The sequence below is a fragment of the Engystomops pustulosus genome, chromosome 7, assembly GCF_040894005.1.
Source record: "Engystomops pustulosus chromosome 7, aEngPut4.maternal, whole genome shotgun sequence".
Lineage (NCBI taxonomy): Eukaryota > Metazoa > Chordata > Amphibia > Anura > Leptodactylidae > Engystomops > Engystomops pustulosus.
The window spans coordinates 99,911,697-99,932,741 of NC_092417.1; the positions used below are offsets into that span (position 1 = coordinate 99,911,697).

Genomic DNA, 21,045 nt, shown 5'->3' on the forward strand with positions numbered 1-21,045 from the left:
GTTCAAACTGTTTTTATATATACGCTGCAGATTGCTGAGACTTGGGAGGAAAAAGACCCAGAGCTCACTGCAGTCCTGAGGAACATCCTTCAACCATCCCATGATGACGACATGTTTGATGAACCTGACCTCTTCTGACTACAAGACTCAAGCTTTGCATTAAAGGGGTAATCCAATACCTTCAAGACTCTTCCAGTCTCCTGTACAACAGCATTTCATGGAAATGAATAGGTCCATAAGGAACAGTTGGATGTGTGCAGAATCTCCCTAATGTGACATATTAGTCTTCTCAGTTTGTGACAGAGGGAGTCGTCCTGAAACCTCATGGCTCCATAGACCATTCTTGATATCTAGTGCTGTGTATTCAAAATTATTTCCTTCATTACATTCATGCCGCACATGGTGGTTGAGCCAATCTCTGGCCTCTGTTGTCACATGCACAATAAATGTGACATCCAGGGGCCTTCCTAAGACAGAAGGGGAGGTGACTGACCCATTTTTGCTTTTTAAAATGCCCCTAAACCCTATAAGGCAGGTACAGCTTTTAGGGAGTAGTTAAAGTTGACGCTGTAATGGGCCAACAGAAACTTACCCATCAAACTTGTAAATAATTTATTGAAAAACTTTCATACCAGTGGTTATAAATTATTCACTTGTCTATGTACATTAATGGTTATTGGTAAGGAACATTTTTTCCTAAAAGGGATGACAGCACTGCTGCCATGTTACAAAGTTGGGTTGCAACACCTCCATTTAATATAAACCATTGTAAGATCTTGAGATCCAAGTTCAGGGTCGGGCTGTGTGAAATCAGGCCTATTCTTGTCACAGTGCTCGGAGCCAAGAGGGCTCTGCAGTGCATGCACTGTGTACAAAGAATGTAAATACTGTATAGACTCAATGTTGTGCTCCAAAAAAAAAAAAAAAAATTCTTTAAAACAATATAAAAATTCAAAGCTCTACATCTTTCCACACACAAACCAGTCTTCAGTTGGGAAGTTGCTCTGCTAAATCTGCCTTCATTGCCTGTTCTTCCATAGTTCCTGAGGGGGCGTCAGGCTCTGTATCTGGGGGCTTTGCAGGGCTCTGTGTGAGGGGATGAACCATTGACATGTGAACGTTGAGATTATGGGCCTTCTCAAAGCGCTTTCCACACTGGTCACAGGCAAACTCTAGATCTGCTTCAGCCTTGTGCTTTGTCATGTGGTACTTGAGTGACGCTCTCTGCCTGCACTGGAAACCACACACTTCACATCTGTCACAAGAAAGTAGGAGTGTTAGGACATTTCCTACATTTATCAGACTTCTAGACGTTTATTGTAACTAAAATGAAGCAACTTTCTTTAGTTTAGTGTCTACAGCCCTTATGTAGACTTATTCCTGACACTCAATTGACAGATTCAAAGAACAGGTATAATGCAGGCTTGACCTAAGAACAAACTCATTATATAGAATAGTTAAGAGGGGGTCGGGGGGACAAAGATGCTGGGAGTGAGATGGATTCCCTGGAATGTGTTGTGCAGCTTTGTATCAATCCATGTCATTGAGGGAATGTGCACACTTACCCCCTCTGCATTGCATTATATCCTAGTGGTAGGTTCATGGCTCATTATAAAGCCTCATGCACACAACCATCTTACCAGTTTTTGAAGTCCGAGCTTCATTTTCTATTGACATTGGTGTTGTGACTGGTGCTAACCCACTGATTGCAAACAGGGGGCATTAGGTTCCCAATGTGTGACCGAAGGTATAACTCCTACTGTAGGTGTAGCTCAGCGACCATACACTACAATAGCAGCTGTCTAGCAAGCTATCTGTGACTTTATACACTGTGTTGTTCCAGGGTCAGAGGAAGCCATGAACAGCTAATAGGTACAATGGGAAGATGGCCCAGCCTAAGGATTACGCTTACTGTAAGGGTTTAGCTCCTGAGTGCCTCATCTGATGCACAGACAAATGCTTCCTTTGCTTAAACGCCTGTCCACACTGGTCACAGATGTAATTCCTCTCATCTGTGGGAAGGAAATCACACAATTTAGGCAGATGCTGTGAGGCATTAGAGCAGTGGTTCTCAACCTGTGGGTTAGGACCCCAGTGGGGGTCGAACGACCAAAACCGGGGGTCGCCTAAAGCCATTGGAGACGCAATTTTACTATGTTTTTACTGCGAGTTGCATGGTTTGGGGTCACCACAGCATGAGGAACTGTATTGCAGGGTCACAGCATTAGAAAGGTTGAGAACCACTGCATTAGAGGGTCTATTGTCCACTCCACTTACCAGTATGAATCAGCTTGACATGTCTCTGCAGATAGCGGTCTATCATAAACACCTTGTTACAGCCAGGATGAGGGCATGGCCTCTCTCGCACCTCTTCATGATGCTCCTTGATGTGTTTCTAGAGAAAAAAAAATTGTTACTCAAGCCCCAATAATAACTGTGGTGCTTAGTTCATCGCTCTATAATCTCACTCTGCATTTACATTTCAACTTTTTCCAGTAACCACACCATCCCTATTCAGAGATGTCTAGAATTTCAACCCCGCTTTACTGAAGTGTGTAGAGTCAAAATAATACACTAAAACTAACCATAGATGAATGGTGGCTAAAATGAAAGGATTTACTATTAATGGAGTAAACTGGATCACACAAAAAATAAAAGTGCGAATACAATGGATCAACCACCTGTTATGTATACTACCTAGGGCTGGGCAATTAAATTTATTTTTTCCTAGTTCTGTGTTTGCGTGGCTGTTATCTCAGGTACAGTCCTATTTTTAGCTGTTTTGCTCCTGGTACCTTCCCATCGAAGTCTCAAATATTTGTGGGTTGCAGTCAGGTTTATTCATTTTGCAGACCGTTATTTCTAAACTACACACGTGTCCAGAAAATCATCATAGGTTAAAGAGGCAAGAAGCCAGCCCCCTGCGCAAAACAACATAAAATCGAAGTCCAAGTTTGCAAACCTAGATAAAAGCGTTTGCATAAAAAGGGCCTAACAGAGAAAATTATGTGAAACATTTGGAGGCAACAGAGAAGGAAAAATGAGATTTAGATTTTTGGCAAAATTGTCCCCATATTTTTTTTAAAGCTGAAAAACATATAAGAAAGCTGAAAAAGTATACGAGAAAAACATTTGAGTGTGTGGGAGAGATGGGTCAGCTTCTGGAAAAAGGATCAGATACTAAGGAATAAAAGAGCTCAATAGAGAAGAGTTAGACTAGGTTATCTGCCAGGGCTCCATCAGCAGCCTCTAGACTTGACCCATCTCTTGTCTTATTGTCACATGACTTTTTTTTTAGACTCATACTCAAGCTGAGAGGGATGGTAGTTTAATGGGGTAAAATCTGCTGACAGATTGCTTCTAAGCATAAGTTCCCAAGTAGAAAATTAGAAATAGAAAAAATAGGGAACTGTAATTTATTTTTGTCCACATTAAAGAGTAACTGTAAAAGTTTTTTTTCCCCACATATCAATTGCTCTTTTGATGTAAAACAACTTTGCCTATTATCTATGTTACCTATATACAGCAGTTTCTTTGCTATGCCCCTCAGATTACCTCAGAACTGCACTAGCTGCTTCCTCTCCCTGTGCTGACAAGCCCTGTGAATCCGTACTTTATCTGTCGGTTTCATGGGTGGGGAGGAGCTCACATGACCGAGCTCTCTGCGTATGTAGCAGGGCTGGATGTGTTCAGAACAGTGGATACAGAGGTCTCCTGCACACAGTTTGCTACAAGATCTTCCCTTTCCCTATCAGTACCTCCATCCCAGTCTGTGATTCTACAGAACTTTCTGTCTCTCTCTGCACCTCATGCTGCTCCCCTCCTCCAGCTTGTCATTGGCAGTATCAGATCTGTGCAGATAAGCTATTAAGCCTTAGTGGTCACACAGCATAGGCTATAGACTTCATGTATGATTTCTTACGCTTATTATTCCACATATTACATGCTCCCTGCTCCTCCATGTGATTGAAGCTGCCAGGCTAGTAACGATATACATCCTGTATGTGCACTGTGCATTGTACTCTGGATTTACTTGTGGGAAACTTAATGGATTTAATGCACAATTACTTAGAGAGAACACAAGGCATCATGGGAACTGTGGGCAAACTAACTGTCCTCATCCTGAGGGCATAGACAGACAGATATTAGTCTCCACCCACTTCACCTCAAGTGAGAGATTTTTGTCTAACACTTTCAGAACACAAAATGCCATAACGTTGGAAAGAAAAGGATGAGCAGCACGACATAGGCATCGTTCAGTTTTTAAAAAAAATATTTTACAGTTCTGCTTTAAGGCAGTGGATAGAGTATAATAAGCCACCTCACCTCCACCCCCTGCAAGCTTGTAAGTCTTATCTTATAAAGAAAGACATACAATCCTTTGGAAGTATCTACGTACCTTCATGCCATCAGCTCCTCTATAGACAGCAGTGCAGCCTTGATAAGGACACTTAAAAATAGTTGGCAGCTCCTCTCTGTAACACAGAACAGACCAAAGAAGTAGAGCAGTTTTACTGTAAAGCATAGGTAGCCTGTCACATTGCTTGGATTAGGTTACAATCATCCCTTATTAAGTAACAGGATTCAGACTGAATGTAGGGTGGTTTGTCACCATTCTAAGAACTAGACTGTTCTTTCCAACTCTTATGAAGTCAGGCCTTTCCTGAGATTGGAGGACACAGACATGATACTAACCGTTCTCGTTTAATCTTCTTCCAGCCTGGTTTAGGTCCTGGCTTCTTCCTTTCTCTAGGCTCTTTGGGCCGATGTGTTTTTCGTGTTTTAGTCTTTCTGAGAGTAGGCCTAAAACCCAAAAGAAAGAAGTCGGGGTATATACCAAAAAGTAATTTCTTAGTAATAGATTATTTCCTTACAGACACCAAAGAATGGTGAAGAAGGTTGATAAATAGGTGTATGAATACCCAGCGAACATGCTTGCAGACCTTAGAGGCCCCACTGCTTTTATAGAATGGGAAGTAATCTGAAAGGAAGGAGCCAAACCCTTGGATCTGTAAGATTCCCACATGGTGTACCATATCCATTTGAATATGGTACATGGGGAAGATTTCAGGTCCTTGCAGAGAACACAGGGCCCACTGAAAAGAGACACGGGAAAGTGGCATTCAGTGGAAGAGATTATAGCGGATACAAGACCTCAGACAGTGGAAAGAATGGTAATATTTACATCTCCTACATGTGGGGATGGGGGTCACCATCACGGATGAAAAAAAAATCAGATGGACTGGGGTGTTGGTGATTAATTAATATTTCAAACTGCACAGGGTGAACCAAGAGTTTAAAAAAGAAACCCTGCAGACTCAGGTCATTTCTACCTCCTATGGACACTAAGCTAAAACCAAAGCCTTGTTATTACGGTGACTACCCCATGTTGTGTCACATGGCATAGGTCACAGCACTAATAATAATGCCCCCTGCACTCTCTGGCATTGCTGTAGAAATGTATAGGGCACATTTGCAACCAGCTGCTCTAATCTTCTGGGGTACTATAGACTCCAGTTCTCATGATAGGGGATCAGTTGCTGTGACTGGCATACACCATCTAAATGTCTTACTAGTGCCATCATAGATCTTTACTTCAGAAGTGTTATTGCAAAACTGCACCTAGACAGGCAACCTGAAACAATACCATGTCCAGAGGCTATAAGGAAAGTCAGCACCAAAGCTTACAGGTGTGACATAGTGTAAGACAGTCTGAGCCACTTATTAGCTGGTGCAGGGAGTTAAACAGTTTTTGCTGTAAATTACAAGAGATTTCTTTTGTACACAGATTTATAAAGAATGATTGCCACTGATTTCTGTGGAACTGTATCGTGTATGTTCAATAAACTGTTCCAACAATTTTCTCTCAAAACCTTTATCCAAGATGACAACTAAATTGACCACTTGTACGATGCCTGTACCTGGAATAATCAAGGGGACACAGATTTACCTTTTTTTTGGATAGGGTTCACAGTAGTCATCTGAAGATAAGGCATCTCTCTGTTCTACATCCTCTCTATTGTGGGAGATGCTGTGTAAAAATAATTAGTTACTGCAGATACTAGCATTTTTCTCTAACCAACATAACCCAAGAGCCATCAAACATACATACAAGACGATCCTCACCAGTCTGAAAGATCACTGCTTCGATCTTTTGCAGGATCATTAGTTTGAGGTGACATTCTTCCATCTTGTCCTGAAGTAACAAAATGTGATTAATAAAAGATGGAAGAGACATGCAGCAGCATTTCCTACTAGAACATTTACTATATTTTAACTGTAAGGTTCTTTGTGTCTTCCCAGTGTTATAGGGGTATTCCCATTATAAAAATTAATGAAACTGTTTGTATTATAAAGCGTTATATAATTTTCCAATATACTTTCTGTATCAATTTCTCAGTCTTTCTGTATCAATTCCTTGCTGTCCTTCTATAGGAAGCTTCAATGTTTACTCAAGCCGCGCACCTGTGTGACCATGGTCAGATTTCTGTCCACTAGAAGTAAACATAGAAGCTTACTATAGAATAACAAGCAGATATGTAGAAAACTGCAAGGAGTTTATGCAGATCGTATATTGGAAAATTATATGCATTTTTTATAATACAAACAAAACATGAATTTGCTGCAAAGGGAATACCCCTTTAAGGATTAACTCACTTGAATGTGCTCCGTTTGTGGAACATGGGCTGTGGGGTTGCCGCATTTCATTTACCGAATACTGCTCTGGACACGGGAAACCAAGCATCATTACTATACATGATGGAAAACATGATAAAAATACAGCGGTGTAGTCCTGCAGTATTGTGGGGGCTTATTGCATCATGTATAATAATGGTGCTTGGACTCCCATTCCCGAACCAGGGTTCAGTCTTTGAAATGTGGCCTCCACACAATCGATCCAGAGGTTGCACTAAATTTTTTCAGGCAGAGTAAAATCACTCCTCATAGCATTTTTAGAAGTATTTTTACCAGTGAAGGAATAGAACATTTGCAGTAAGGTAAATATATAATACACAGGCATTCATAAAGTAAAGTGGTCAACATCAGGAAAACCATTACTAGAAGCCTCAACGGCTTCCACTTTCATCCTCCGGGAAGCTGCTGTGATTGTAAGACCCCGGTCCTAGAGCAGCCGGCCCACTCCAGAGTCCACGTCCTAGAGCAGCCGGCCCACTCCAGACCCCGGTCGTAGAGCAGCCGGCCCACTCCAGACCCCGGTCGTAGAGCAGCCGGCACACTCCAGACCGCGGTCGTAGAGCAGCCGGCCCACTCCAGACCCCGGTCGTAGAGCAGCCGGCCCACTCCAGACCCCGGTCCTAGAGCAGCCGGCCCACTCCAGACCCCGGTCCTAGAGCAGCCGGCCCACTCCAGACCCCGGTCCTAGAGCAGCCGGCCCACTCCAGACCCCGGTCCTAGAGCAGCCGGCCCACTCCAGACCCCGGTCCTAGAGCAGCCGGCCCACTCCAGACCGCGGTCCTAGAGCAGCCGGCCCACTCCAGACCGCGGTCCTAGAGCAGCCGGCCCACTCCAGACCGCGGTCCTAGAGCAGCCGGCCCACTCCAGACCGCGGTCCTAGAGCAGCCGGCCCACTCCAGACCGCGGTCCTAGAGCAGCCGGCCCACTCCAGACCGCGGTCCTAGAGCAGCCGGCCCACTCCAGACCGCGGTCCTAGAGCAGCCGGCCCACTCCAGACCGCGGTCCTAGAGCAGCCGGCCCACTCCAGACCCCGGTCCTAGAGCAGCCGGCCCACTCCAGACCCCGGTCCTAGAGCAGCCGGCCCACTCCAGACCGCGGTCCTAGAGCAGCCGGCCCACTCCAGACCCCGGTCCTAGAGCAGCCGGCCCACTCCAGACCCCGGTCCTAGAGCAGCTGACCCACTCCAGAGTCCACGTCCTAGAGCAGCCGGCCCACTCCAGAGTCCACGTCCTAGAGCAGCCGGCCCACTCCAGCGTCCACGTCCTAGAGCAGGCGGCCCACTCCAGCGTCCACGTCCTAGAGCAGGCGGCCCACTCCAGCGTCCACGTCCTAGAGCAGGCGGCCCACTCCAGCGTCCACGTCCTAGAGCAGGCGGCCCACTCCAGCGTCCACGTCCTAGAGCAGGCGGCCCACTCCAGCGTCCACGTCCTAGAGCAGGCGGCCCACTCCAGCGTCCACGTCCTAGAGCAGGCGGCCCACTCCAGCGTCCACGTCCTAGAGCAGGCGGCCCACTCCAGCGTCCACGTCCTAGAGCAGGCGGCCCACTCCAGAGTCCACCAGACTTGGCGGTTTGCAGTGGTGCACTCACCTGTACACAACCTCCATGTGAATAAAGATGTGTCCACATGATTTAGTGAGTGCCACATTTCTTCTCTGATGTAATTGACTGATCTGTTCCTGCTGAACACCTCTGTATATTGTGAATGTACCCTGCACCGAGGATCAATTTAACATACAGCTAAGGATAGTGCCCGTGCAAGTTCTCCCTGTGTCTGCTAATTCTAGATGTTCATTGTAACACAACTGACTTCAGTGTCACCCTATAATTCAATTTCCTAGAAACATATGTGGGAGCTCCATATATCTTACCTTGCACTGATTCTGTATCTGGACATAAGGTAGACTGTGTTTCCAGGGGCAGAGCAATATCGACTATAGCTGGGGCGGTGTCCAGTCTGTCTGGCAGTATGTATCCCAGGTTGGCAGCGTCTATAGATTTACTAACTGAATACGTTCCATTTCCAATAGGTACCATTGGACCTTCTGCATTGTGTTGCACATCTGGAGTGAGTTCAAACTCTGTGCCCATGACGTAGTCATGCCCCTCTCCACAAGCCCATAGTGCTCGAATGATGCCACAAAACTGTGTGGCAAGCACCTGTTGCAAGCTGGGTGATGAAGAGCACCCCATGGCATGGCTATGGGACCAGCTCACCAGACTGTGTAGGCATTCTGGGCTTAAGGTGATCAAATCTGGAAATACACAAATATCAGAAAATCACATATGAACTTAGAGGGTCAGATGGATTGAAATGATAGTGTTGTGTATAACCATTGCGCTTTCTTCTAATAGGCCTGATGAATCACTGATATCTCCCTCAGTCCCACTTTAATGATTAGATCGAGCAAGTGCATTGCTCCTCCAATCACAAAAGGGACTTTGAGACCTCTACCAATTGTGAGAAGAGGGTCCTTGTTAGAGGTCTTAATGTTAAGACCCCCAACATTTATATATTTATCGCCTCAAGAACATGATATGAAACCCAAAACAGACATAAAAACAACTTGTCCTATATAGGCAGACATTGAATCATCATGGGCCTTGGAATGTAGTAAAATTTTTCTCAAAAACACTTTATTCTCTACATAAGCATACATTTTTTAAAGTGAACACTATAAATAAAAAAAAAGTGAACATTTTGTTTATTATAATAAACCTGGAGGAGAGAACGAGGGAGATGCTAGAAACATGGGCTGTCACACCGTGGGGCACATGTATCATAAGTCTGGCATTGTCTGTCTGTTTTCTGGGACTTTTCTTGGTTTTCCTTCTGGTCAGATGTATCTTAACTAGAGATGAGCGAACACTAAAATGCTCGGGTACTCGTTATTCGAGACGAACTTTTCCCGATGCTCGAGTGCTCGTCTCGAATAACGAACCCCATTGAAGTCAATGGGAGACTCGAGCATTTTTCAAGGGGACCAAGGCTCTGCACAGGGAAGCTTGGCCAAACACCTGGGAACCTCAGAAAAGGATGGAAACACCACGGAAATGGACAGGAAACAGCAGGGGCAGCATGCATGGATGCCTCTGAGGCTGCTTAAACGCACCATTATGCCAAAATTATGGGCAACAGCATGGCCATGACAGAGTGACAGAATGAAGCTAGATAGTATCTAAAACATGCAATAATTGACCCTGACACTATAGGGGACGGCATGCAGAGGCAGCGGCAGCAGGCTAGAGAGTGTCATGGCGACATACCCTAAATGGACTCAGGCTTCAAACCAATGGGTGGCAGAGAGGAACCAAAGGAGGTGAGCAAGAAGTGCTCAAATAATATCGGTACATGATAAAAGTTTGCCAGTATATTTTGTGGATTACACAGCAGGGTGGCGACAAAGTTAACATGGAAGCCATGAAAACAACCCAAAATTCTGCCTGACACAGCTCGTTTGATAAGGGGACCATGTATGGAGGCAGTGAACTAGTAGTAGATTAAAGGTGCTGCAGTTAAAACTATGTTAGTTGGATCTTGGCATGGAGCTGGCGCTCCGCTGCCAGACGAGCTTTCGCCAATCCAAGCCCCTGTCTCTAGGCTACTCCCCAAACAGCACTTTTGTATAAGATCAAGTGTAGTAGCGTTCTTATAAGTTTAGGATATGCCGGGTGAGGGGAATGTAAACAGATACGCAAGAAGCGCATGATGCGCATGGAGCTGGCGCTCCGCTGCCAGGCGAGCTTTCGCCAATCCAAGCCCCTGTCTCTAGGCTACTCCCCAAACAGCACTTTTGTATAAGATCAAGTGTAGTAGCGTTCTTATAAGTTTAGGATATGCCGGGTGAGGGGAATGTAAACAGATGCGCAAGAAGCGCTGAAATAATATCCCTAAATGGTAAAAGTTTGCAAGTATATTTTGTGGATTACACAGCAGGGTGGCGACAAAGTTAACAACTTTGATGTGGAATGCCCTGTAATAGCTCTTGGGCGGTGTGCCTTTTATCGCCTAGGCTCAGCAGTTTCAGCACCGCCTGCTGTCGCTTAGCGACGGCACTGCTGCTGTGCCTAGAGCTACCGACTGATGGCGCCATGCCCACGGATGGTAATTCGGAGGAGGAGGAGGTGGAGGAGGGGTGGGAGGAGGTATAGTAGGCCTTTGAGACCTGGACCGAGGTAGGCCCCGCAATTCTCTGCGTCGGCAGTATATGACCAGCCCCAGGGTCAGACTCGGTCCCAGCCTGCACCAAGTTAAGTGTAGTAGCGTTCTTATAAGTTTGGGATATGGCGGGTTAGGGGAATGTAAACAGATGCGCAAGAAGCGCATGATGCGCATGGAGCTGGCGTTCCGCTGCCAGGCGAGCTTTCGCCAATCCAAGCCCCTGTCTCTAGGCTACTCCCCAAACAGCACTTTTGTATAAGATCAAGTGTAGTAGCGTTCTTATAAGTTTAGGATATGCCGGGTGAGGGGAATGTAAACAGATGCGCAAGAAGCGCTGAAATAATATCCCTAAATGGTAAAAGTTTGCCAGTATATTTTGTGGATAACACAGCAGGGTGGCGACAAAGTTAACAACTTTGATGTGGAATCCATGAAAACAACCCAAATTTCTGCCTGACACACCTCGTTTGATAAAGGGACGATGTATGGAGGCAGCTATATGGACGACTTTTGGAGGTAGCAATGGAGACAACGTGTGGAGGCTGCTATGGAGACAATTTAATTTGGATAGTGCCTGTATGTGGCAGTCCCAAACATTTTTCAAACCAGAGGAGCAGGTAGGTGGCCCTCCAGTAAAATGGAATAGATTGAGTGCCTGTATGTGGCAGTCCCAAAAATTCTTCAAACCAGAGGAGCAGGTAGGTGGCCCTCCAGTAAAATGGAATAGATTGAGTGCCTGTATGTGGCAGTCCCAAAAATTGTTCAAACCAGAGGAGCAGGTAGGTGGCCCTCCAGTAAAATGGAATAGATTGAGTGCCTGTATGTGGCAGTCCCAAAAATTCTTCAAACCAGAGGAGCAGGTAGGTGGCCCTCCAGTAAAATGGAATAGATTGAGTGCCTGTATGTGGCAGTCCCAAAAATTGTTCAAACCAGAGGAGCAGGTAGGTGGCCCTCCAGTAAAATGGAATAGATTGAGTGCCTGTATGTGGCAGTCCCAAAAATTGTTCAAACCAGAGGAGCAGGTAGGTGGCCCTCCAGTAAAATGGAATAGATTGAGTGCCTGTATGTGGCAGTCCCAAAAATTCTTCAAACCAGAGGAGCAGGTAGGTGGCCCTCCAGTAAAATGGAATAGATTGAGTGCCTGTATGTGGCAGTCCCAAAAATTCTTCAAACCAGAGGAGCAGGTAGGTGGCCCTCCAGTAAAATGGAATAGATTGAGTGCCTGTATGTGGCAGTCCCAAAAATTGTTCAAACCAGAGGACCGGGTAGGTGGCCCTCCAGAAAAATGGAATAGATTGAGTGCCTGTATGTGGCACTCACAAAAATTGTTTCAAACAGAGGACCGGGTAGGTGGCCCTCCAGAAAAATTAAATGCATGAAGTACTATAGCAAGAGCCAGTGGGCCCTGTCAAAAAATAGCCATTTTCCTCTGCTTTACTGTACAAAGAGGAGGAGAAGGAGGAAAATGAGGAGGAGGAGGAGGAGTGGATCAATTATTCAGGTTGAGCTTCCTTCACCTGGTGGAGATTGGAAATTCTGAGAAATCCAGCCTTTATTCATTTTAATAAGCGTCAGCCTGTCAGCGCTGTCAGTCGACAGGCGTGTACGCTTATCGGTGATGATGCCACCAGCTGCACTGAAAACCCGCTCGGACAAGATGCTAGCGGCAGGGCAGGCAAGAACCTCCAAGGCGTACAGCGCCAGTTCGTGCCACATGTCCAGCTTTGAAACCCAGTAGTTGTAGGGAGCTGTGTGATCATTTAGGACGATGGTATGGTCAGCTACGTACTCCCTCACCATCTTTCTGTAAAGATCAGCCCTACTCTGCCGAGACTGGGGACAGGTGACAGTGTCTTGCTGGGGTGACATAAAGCTGGCAAAAGCCTTGTAAAGCGTACCCTTGCCAGTGCTGGACAAGCTGCCTGCTCGCCTACTCTCCCTCGCTACTTGTCCCGCAGAACTACGCACTCTGCCGCTAGCGCTGTCAGAAGGGAAATACTGTTTCAGCTTGTGCACCAGGGCCTGCTGGTATTCATGCATTCTCACACTCCTTTCCTCTGCAGGGATGAGAGTGGCAAGATTTTGCTTGTACCGTGGGTCCAGGAGAGTGAACACCCAGTAATCGGTGCTGGAATAAATTCTTTGAACGCGAGGGTCACGGGATAGGCAGCCTAGCATGAAATCTGCCATATGCGCCAGAGTACCAACGCGTAAGAATTCACTCCCCTCACTGGCCTGACTGTCCATTTCCTCCTCCTCCAACTCCTCCAACTCCTCTTCTTCTGCCCATACACGCTGAACAGTGAAGGACTCAACAATGGTCCCCTCTTGTGTCTCGCCAACATTCTCCTCCTCTTCCTCCTCATCCTCCTCCACCTCCACCTCCTCCGATATGCGCTGAGAAACAGACCTCAGGGTGCTTTGGCTATCAACAAGGGAATATTCTTCCCCCGTCTCTTGTGACGAGCGCAAAGCTTCCGACTTCATGCTGACCAGAGAGTTTTTCAACAGGCCAAGCAGCGGGATGGTGAGGCTGATGATGGCGGCATCGCCACTGACCATCTGTGTTGACTCCTCAAAGTTACTCAGCACCTGACAGATATCAGACATCCACGTCCACTCCTCATTGTAGACTTGAGGAAGCTGACTGACCTGACTACCAGTTCTGGTGGAAGTTGACATCTGGCAGTCTACAATCGCTCTGCGCTGCTGGTAAACTCTGGATAACATGGTCAGTGTTGAATTCCACCTCGTGGGCACGTCGCACAACAGTCGGTGAGCGGGCAGTTGGAGGCGGCGCTGCGCTGCCCTGAGAGTGGCAGCATCTGGGCTGGACTTCCTGAAATGCGCACAGATGCGGCGCACCTTCGTGAGCAAATCAGACAGATTGGGGTATGTCTTGAGGAAACGCTGCACTATCAGATTTAACACATGGGCCAGGCATGGCACATGTGTCAGTCTGCCGAGTTGCAGAGCCGCCACCAGGTTACGCCCGTTGTCACACACAACCATTCCCGGCTTGAGGTTCAGCGGTGCCAGCCACAGATCAGTCTGCGCCGTGATGCCCTGTAATAGCTCTTGGGCGGTGTGCCTTTTGTCGCCTAGGCTCAGCAGTTTGAGCACCGCCTGCTGTCGCTTAGCGACGGCACTGCTGCTGTGCCTAGAGCTACCGACTGATGGCGCCGTGCCCACGGATGGTAGTTCGGAGGAGGAGGTGGAGGAGGGGTGGGAGGAGGAGGAGGCATAGTAGGCCTGAAACACCTGGACCGAGGTAGGCCCCGCAATCCTCGGCGTCGGCAGTATATGAGCAGCCCCAGGGTCAGACTCGGTCCCAGCCTCCACCAAGTTAACCCAATGTGCCGTCAGCGATATATAGTGGCCCTGCCCGGCAGCACTCGTCCACGTGTCCGTGGTCAGGTGGACCTTGTCAGAAACGGCGTTGGTCAGGGCACGGATGATGTTGTCTGACACGTGCTGGTGCAGGGCTGGGACGGCACATCGGGAAAAGTAGTGGCGGCTGGGGACCGAATACCGAGGGGCGGCCGCCGCCATGAGGTTGCGAAAGGCCTCGGTCTCTACTAGCCTATAGGGCAGCATCTCCAGGCTAAGCAATCTGGAGATGTGCACATTAAGGGCTTGGGCGTGCGGGTGGGTTGCACTATATTTGCGTTTCCGCTCCAGCGTCTGGGGTATGGAGAGCTGAACGCTGGTGGATGCTGTGGAGGATCGTGGAGGCGACGATGGGGTTTTTGTGGCAGGGTCCTGGGCAGGGGGCTGACTAGCAGCTGACACAGGGGAAGGAGCAGTGGTGTGCACGGCCGGAGGTGAACGGGCTTGTTGCCACTGAGTGGGGTGCTTAGCATTCATATGCCTGCGCATACTGGTGGTAGTTAAGCTAGTAGTGGTGGAACCCCTGCTGAGCCTGGTTTGGCAAATGTTGCACACCACAGTCCGTCGGTCATCCGGTGTTTCCTTAAAGAACCTCCACACTTCTGAAGATCTAGCCCTCGCCGCAAGAGCCCTCACCACGGGAGCTTCACTAGTTGACAGTGGCGCTGATGCACCAGCTCTGGCCCTGCCTCTCCGTCTGGCCCCAAAACTGCCTCTTCCAACCTGTTCAGGTCGAGGACTCTCCTCCGTCTCAGAAGCACTGTGTTCACCCGGCCTCTCAACCCAGCTTGGGTCTGTCACCTCATCATCCTCCGATCCCTCAGTCTGCTCCCCCCTCGGACTTCCTGCCCTGACAACAACTTCCCCACTGTCTGACAACCGTGTCTCCTCATCGTCGGACACCTCTTTACACACTTCCACTACGTCAAGAAGGTCATCATCACCCACAGACTGTGACTGGTGGAAAACCTGGGCATCGGAAAATTGCTCAGCAGCAACCGGACAAGTGGTTTGTGACTGTGGGAAGGGTCCAGAAAACAGTTCCTCAGAGTATGCCGGTTCAAATGGCAAATTTTCCTGGGAGGGGGCAGACTGGGGGGGAGGAGGCTGAGGTGCAGGAGCTGGAGGAGTGGGGATTTCGGTGACATGGGTGGACTGCGTGGAAGACTGACTGGTGGTGGACAAATTGCTCGAAGCATTGTCAGCAATCCACGACATCACCTGTTCGCACTGTTCTGGCCTCAACAGTGCTCTACCACGAGTCCCAGTAACTTCAGACATGAACCTAGGGAGTGTAGCTCTGCGGCGTTCCCCTGCTCCCTCATCAGCAGGTGGTGTCTCACCCCGCCCAGGACCACGGCCTCTGACCCCTGCAGTAGTTGGACGCCCACGTCCCCGCCCTCGTCCTCTACCCCTAGCCCTGGGGTTAAACATTTTTAAAATGAGAGTTATAACTTTTTTTTTTTTTTTACTTTTTTTTGTTTTTTTTTGTGTTTTTTTGTGTTTTTTGTTTTTTTTTGTGTTTTTTGTTTTTTTTTTTAGTTTTTAGAACCAAACAATCCTATCCTATTGCTATGGCTATTTTCTAGCCAAGTATCAAAGGAAGCACACTACTATGCCAGATGAGATGACACTGAGTTAGTGCCTAATAGAAATCCAACCCCTACTGAATTTTCCCACTTCAGCCTTTGCTATGGATATGTGCGCCACTAAGCGCAGAACACAGCGGTCGCAAGTCTCACTACAAATTGCTCAGAATTGGCAAGTACATGCACTGCAGAAACTACAGCCACCAGCAGATCAACCAGAAATCAAATATATAGAACGCTACTGTAGGCTTCAAGAAGCTATTTGTATTCTCCTATGGCTATTTTCTAGCCAAGTATCAAAGGAAGCACACTACTATGCCAGATGAGATGACACTGAGTTATTGCCTAATAGAAATCCAACCCCTACTGAATTTTGCCACTTCAGCCTTTGCTATGGATATGTGCGCCACTAAGCGCAGAACACAGCGGTCGCAAGTCTCACTACAAATTGCTCAGAATTGGCAAGTACATGCACTGCAGAAACTACAGCCACCAGCAGATCAACCAGAAATCAAATATATAGAACGCTACTGTAGGCTTCAAGAAGCTATTTGTATTCTCCTATGGCTATTTTCTAGCCAAGTATCAAAGGAAGCACACTACTATGCCAGATGAGATGACACTGAGTTAGTGCCTAATAGAAATCCAACCCCTACTGAATTTTCCCACTTCAGCCTTTGCTATGGATATGTGCGCCACTAAGCGCAGAACACAGCGGTCGCAAGTCTCACTACAAATTGCTCAGAATTGGCAAGTACATGCACTGCAGAAACTAAAGCCACCAGCAGATCAACCAGAAATCAAATATATAGAACGCTACTGTAGGCTTCAAGAAGCTGTTTGTATTCTCCTATGGCTATTTTCTAGCCAAGTATCAAAGGAAGCACACTACTATGCCAGATGAGATGACACTGAGTTATTGCCTAATAGAAATCCAACCCCTACTGAATTTTGCCACTTCGGTCTTTGCTATGGATATGTGTGCCACTAAGAGCTAAACACAACGGTAGCAAGTCCCCCTGCTAATTCCTCACAAAATGGTAAAAGATGCAAATTAAAATAAAAAAAGTAGAACGTTATTGTAGCCCTAAGAAGGGCTGTTGGGTTCTTTGAGAATCACTCCTGCCTAACAGTAAGCTAATAGAACACCCTAACGCTTTCCCTGACCAGCAGCAGCTCTCTCCCTAGCGGCATCCAGAGACAGAATGATCCGAGCAGCGCGGCCAGCGGCTAGTCTATCCCAGGGTCACCTGATCTGGCCAGCCAACCACTGCTATCGACGTGTAAGGGTACCACGTCATGCTGGGTGGAGTGCAGAGTCTCCTGGCTTGTGATTGGCTCTGTTTCTGGCCGCCAAAAAGCAAAACGGCGGGAGCTGCCATTTTCTCGAGCGGGCGAAGTATTCGTCCGAGCAACGAGCAGTTTCGAGTACCCTAATGCTCGACCGAGCATCAAGCTCGGACGAGCATGTTCGCTCATCTCTAATCTTAACGCTTTTTAAACAAAAGTTGCAAAAAATTCTCCAAAAGTTGCAATCAATTCAAAGTTAATGTCTACGCCTGGTCAGAGGAAGCCTTAGATTTGCGCCGAAAGATTTATACATGTGCCCCATTGACTTGCATGAACAACATATGTCCCTTGTGACTCGCTGCTCCTTCTGGCAGGGTGCCAGGTAGGCTTACAAAGTTAATTTTATGGGTATAGTAACTATGCATTTTTTTGGTATAAGCAGTGGGATCAATAATCAATATAGTGCTTTAAAACAGATAACTGAATGATTAAAGATAACTACAATATACTAATTTCTGAGAATCCCCAATAATATGAAGTCCCTCTTACCTGCACAGGGCCCTGTGGAGACACCCTCTAGATTGTGCACTTTACCACTGAAACACAAAAGATGAAAAGTCAGACATTCCAGCCATAACGTTACACATTACATAAGGCACTTCATGTGAGAATTCATGCCTTATCTCACCCTACCTCCATATTATGTCTGCGGGAACCTGAGCCGAATGCTGTGAGCACGACTTACCACCTACTAAGGTGTAGCTGTGTCAATCTTTAGATAATTCTCCACCTAATTATTTCCTTAAAAGACATCCACCACCAGGTCATGGATTGTAAACCAAACACACAGACATGCAGTTTTGTGCCCCCTCCTGTAGGATCTTCTCTTCTTTTAGCTTCATATGCCCTTGTTTTTAAGAAAAAAAAGGCTTTAAATTTATGCAAATTAGCTACTATGGAGCCTGGAGCCCCTCTGGCTAATTTGCATGATTTTAAAAGCCTTTTTTTTATTGCAAAATCCAGGGCATAATAAGCTAAAAGATGAGCAGTTTGTACCAGAGGGGGCACACACACCAGTAAGTCAGTGTGCTTGGTTTACAATCCTTCATCCTGGTTGATAGTTATGCATTTAAAGGAAATCTAAGTGATAAAGGTAAAGGGCTATTGTTCATGATTTCTCACATGGAGTAGAATACTCTCACCTCACCCACCTTGTGGTGTTGCTGCGTGGAGTGATTGGGGAGATGTTCACTCTTTGTATAAAGGTGCGTAATACACTGCGGCACTTATAGAACTGGGCATGGCAGTCCTTGCACACATACTGGGGAAGCCGGGGGTCCTGTCGCACTGACACGCCAACCAACTGTTGGAAATCAACAAAGAACACCTGGTCCATGCGCTTCTGCTCTTCTGAGGTGCGACCAGCGACTGGCACCTTGCCAAATGCTTGGCGCAGACTGCGGGAAGAGAACTTCCCATGACACAGTCGGCAGTATCCAGTGCTTAGCGCTCCTTTAATGTCTGGAGGAAAATATACAACACATAGAGGTTATCACAGAACACTAATAAAAGTTCTCATTTCTAATTGTTATTAATCTTCATAGGGAATGTAAGAGATTTTTATCAAACCCCCCTTGTTGCAAGGTGACTTTCCAATTAAGCCTTTATAGCCAAAAATGGCTCCCCGGTACCAGGACGAGAGCATACACTAAGACACACTAGTCTCTTAGAAAATGCAGAAACACAATCCTTTATTAACACGCAGCCACATATACAAAACAAAAAAAATCAGTTTCATAGGGGAGTGAAAAGGTGATAAAATACTGCAATGCTATTGGCTATAATGAATATCTCCCAATAAATTCACTTTCCCAAAACATGTAGATGAACTTTACATATTATTTCTCACACAGAGACCGAATGTTTATACTAAATTGACCTTGTGTTAGCTCTGTATAAGTCACAACATGGCCTTTAAACAGAGGAGCTGCAGAGGTTTAAAGGGGTGTTTCCATTTCATCAAATTAATGTTATTGTTTGTATTACAAAATGTTATACATACATATAATTTTCTAATATACTTTCTGTATCAATTCCTCACAGATGTTTAGATCTCTGCTTGCTGTCATTCTATAGAAAACTTCTACATTTCCTTCCAGTGGACAGAAATCTGACCATGGTCACACAAGTGCACGGCTCATTAGTATCATGGAGATTAATTATAGCTTTGGGTTATAATGAGTTGTGCACCTGTGTGACCATGGTCAGATTTATGTCCACTGGAAGGAAATGTAGAATCTTTCTATAAAATGACAGTAAGCAGAGGTCTAAAAATCTGTCAGGAATTGATATAGAAAGTTTATTCAAAAATTGTAGAACTTTTTATAATACAAACAATAACATTAATTTGCTGAAATGGGAATACCACTTTAAATTCTAAACAATTCACACAAAATGCAGTTCACAGATTAAAATGATGTCTGTATAGGAATATATCTCTTACAGGAATACCTAGCACCCCCCCCCCCCAACTACATACAGCTACCTCTGCTACACGCATCCAACAGGAATTAGCCAAGACAACTCCTCTTAGCCATATACAAAGCACAGGTTTTGTGTGCCTGGAGCATGTATTCCACCTTCTCTTGCTGTCTGAATTTACCTGAACCATGATATAATTTTACAAAGCAATAGGAGAGGGTCTGGCGGATCACCATCAGTCAGTGGTCCACCATCAGTCAGTGGTCCACCATCAGTCAGTGGTCCACCATCAGTCAGTGGTCCACCATCAGTCAGTGGTCCACCATCAGTCAGTGGTCCCATACCACCCTTTCCTATATGCCAAGCCTTCTTGCACGATGGTGATTAATTTGGAGGCACCACTACCATGGTACATCATTTGTAGCCCAATCTGTACAACGCAGTGTTAACCCTGAGAGTGCTGATTATTCTGTAGCGCTATTGCTAGCCTGGGCTATATGACATTGTTAACCCTGACAATGCTGATGAATCTGTAGCGCCATTACTAGCCTGGGCTATATGACAGTGTTAACCCTGACAATGCTGATGAATCTGTAGCGCTATTACTAGCCTGGGCTATATGACATTGTTAACCCTGACAATGCTGATGAATCTGTAGCGCCATTACTAGCCTGGGCTATATGACAGTGTTAACCCTGACAATGCTGATGAATCTGTAGCGCTCGTTGTAGCCAGGTCTATATGACACAGTGTTAACCCTGACAGTGCTGATGAATCTGTAGCACTATTCCTAGCCTGGTCTATATGACACAGTGTTAACCCTCACAATCCTGACGTACAGAACTTTTTTTACCGGCAAAATCCTGGCACTTCTAGTAACTATTATATTTTATCTGTGGCAGGTAAATGATAATGCCCCAGCTGCTGCAGAATCTCTTGTGCTCTTTATAAATAACTCCTACAGGAGGTTGTGTCCCTTCTCACCCGCTTTGGGCTCGGAGGGCTGGTGGAGAAGTGGCGGTGCGGGCTGGGCGGGCACTTGTGTCGCTTCCTTTGCCCTCCGCAGACACGATGTAGTCCGCCTGCGCCTGTCCCGCTTCATCCCGCAGCCTCACCCCCAAGCGGCAGCCTGAAAGCCGCCATCCAGCCTGGGCCTCCTTAGTACAGCTCCGGGGTCTACTCCTTGCTGCCGGGGATACCTCCTCCTGGTGGCCATGTGTGGGCATTACAGCCACACTCTGTACCAGTATCGTAACAATAGCAAGTTACTTTAGTGCAACAGATACAACAAATTATGGCGCCCCCCAAAAATAACGTTTTTCATAAATCAGCATGCACCCGGCTATCGCATTCATTTGTATTCAGAAGTATTTGTCGCTCTATACGCCGGCCGCCAGGGGGTGCTGTGGGTAGTCTCCGGTGTCCAGGAGTTGTCTGTC

At 46.6% G+C, this 21,045-nt stretch overlaps 2 protein-coding genes across 5 annotated transcripts in view; one reads left to right on the forward strand and one right to left on the reverse strand.

Annotated features, from left to right (window-relative positions):
- The window catches only part of FANCA (FA complementation group A), a 31,746-nt gene extending 30,815 nt beyond the window's left edge, over positions 1 to 931 (forward strand). The window contains exon 43 of the mRNA XM_072117411.1: positions 31 to 931. Within this exon, the coding sequence (XP_071973512.1) occupies positions 31 to 138 (108 nt within the window). The 3' untranslated portion in view covers positions 139 to 931. The remainder of the gene's footprint in view (positions 1 to 30) is intronic.
- ZNF276 (zinc finger protein 276) lies at positions 598 to 21,024 on the reverse strand. Of its 4 annotated transcripts, none has more exons than XM_072117414.1 (11): positions 20,591 to 21,024; positions 18,328 to 18,646; positions 17,675 to 17,721; positions 8,566 to 8,949; positions 6,127 to 6,196; positions 5,951 to 6,031; positions 4,696 to 4,803; positions 4,400 to 4,475; positions 2,278 to 2,395; positions 1,913 to 2,012; positions 598 to 1,255 (listed from the first exon to the last, which is right to left on the reverse strand). In XM_072117414.1, exons 1-11 carry the CDS (start codon positions 20,706 to 20,708, stop codon positions 988 to 990), a joined length of 1,689 nt encoding a protein of 562 aa, XP_071973515.1. In that variant the 5' UTR covers positions 20,709 to 21,024; the 3' UTR covers positions 598 to 987. The 4 variants fall into 4 exon arrangements, with proteins under 4 accessions (XP_071973515.1, XP_071973516.1, XP_071973518.1 ...); XM_072117415.1 differs by having other exon boundaries at positions 18,337 to 18,646; positions 20,591 to 21,023; XM_072117417.1 differs by lacking the exon at positions 8,566 to 8,949 and having other exon boundaries at positions 18,337 to 18,646; positions 20,591 to 21,022.
- Between the last annotated feature and the right edge of the window lie 21 nt (positions 21,025 to 21,045).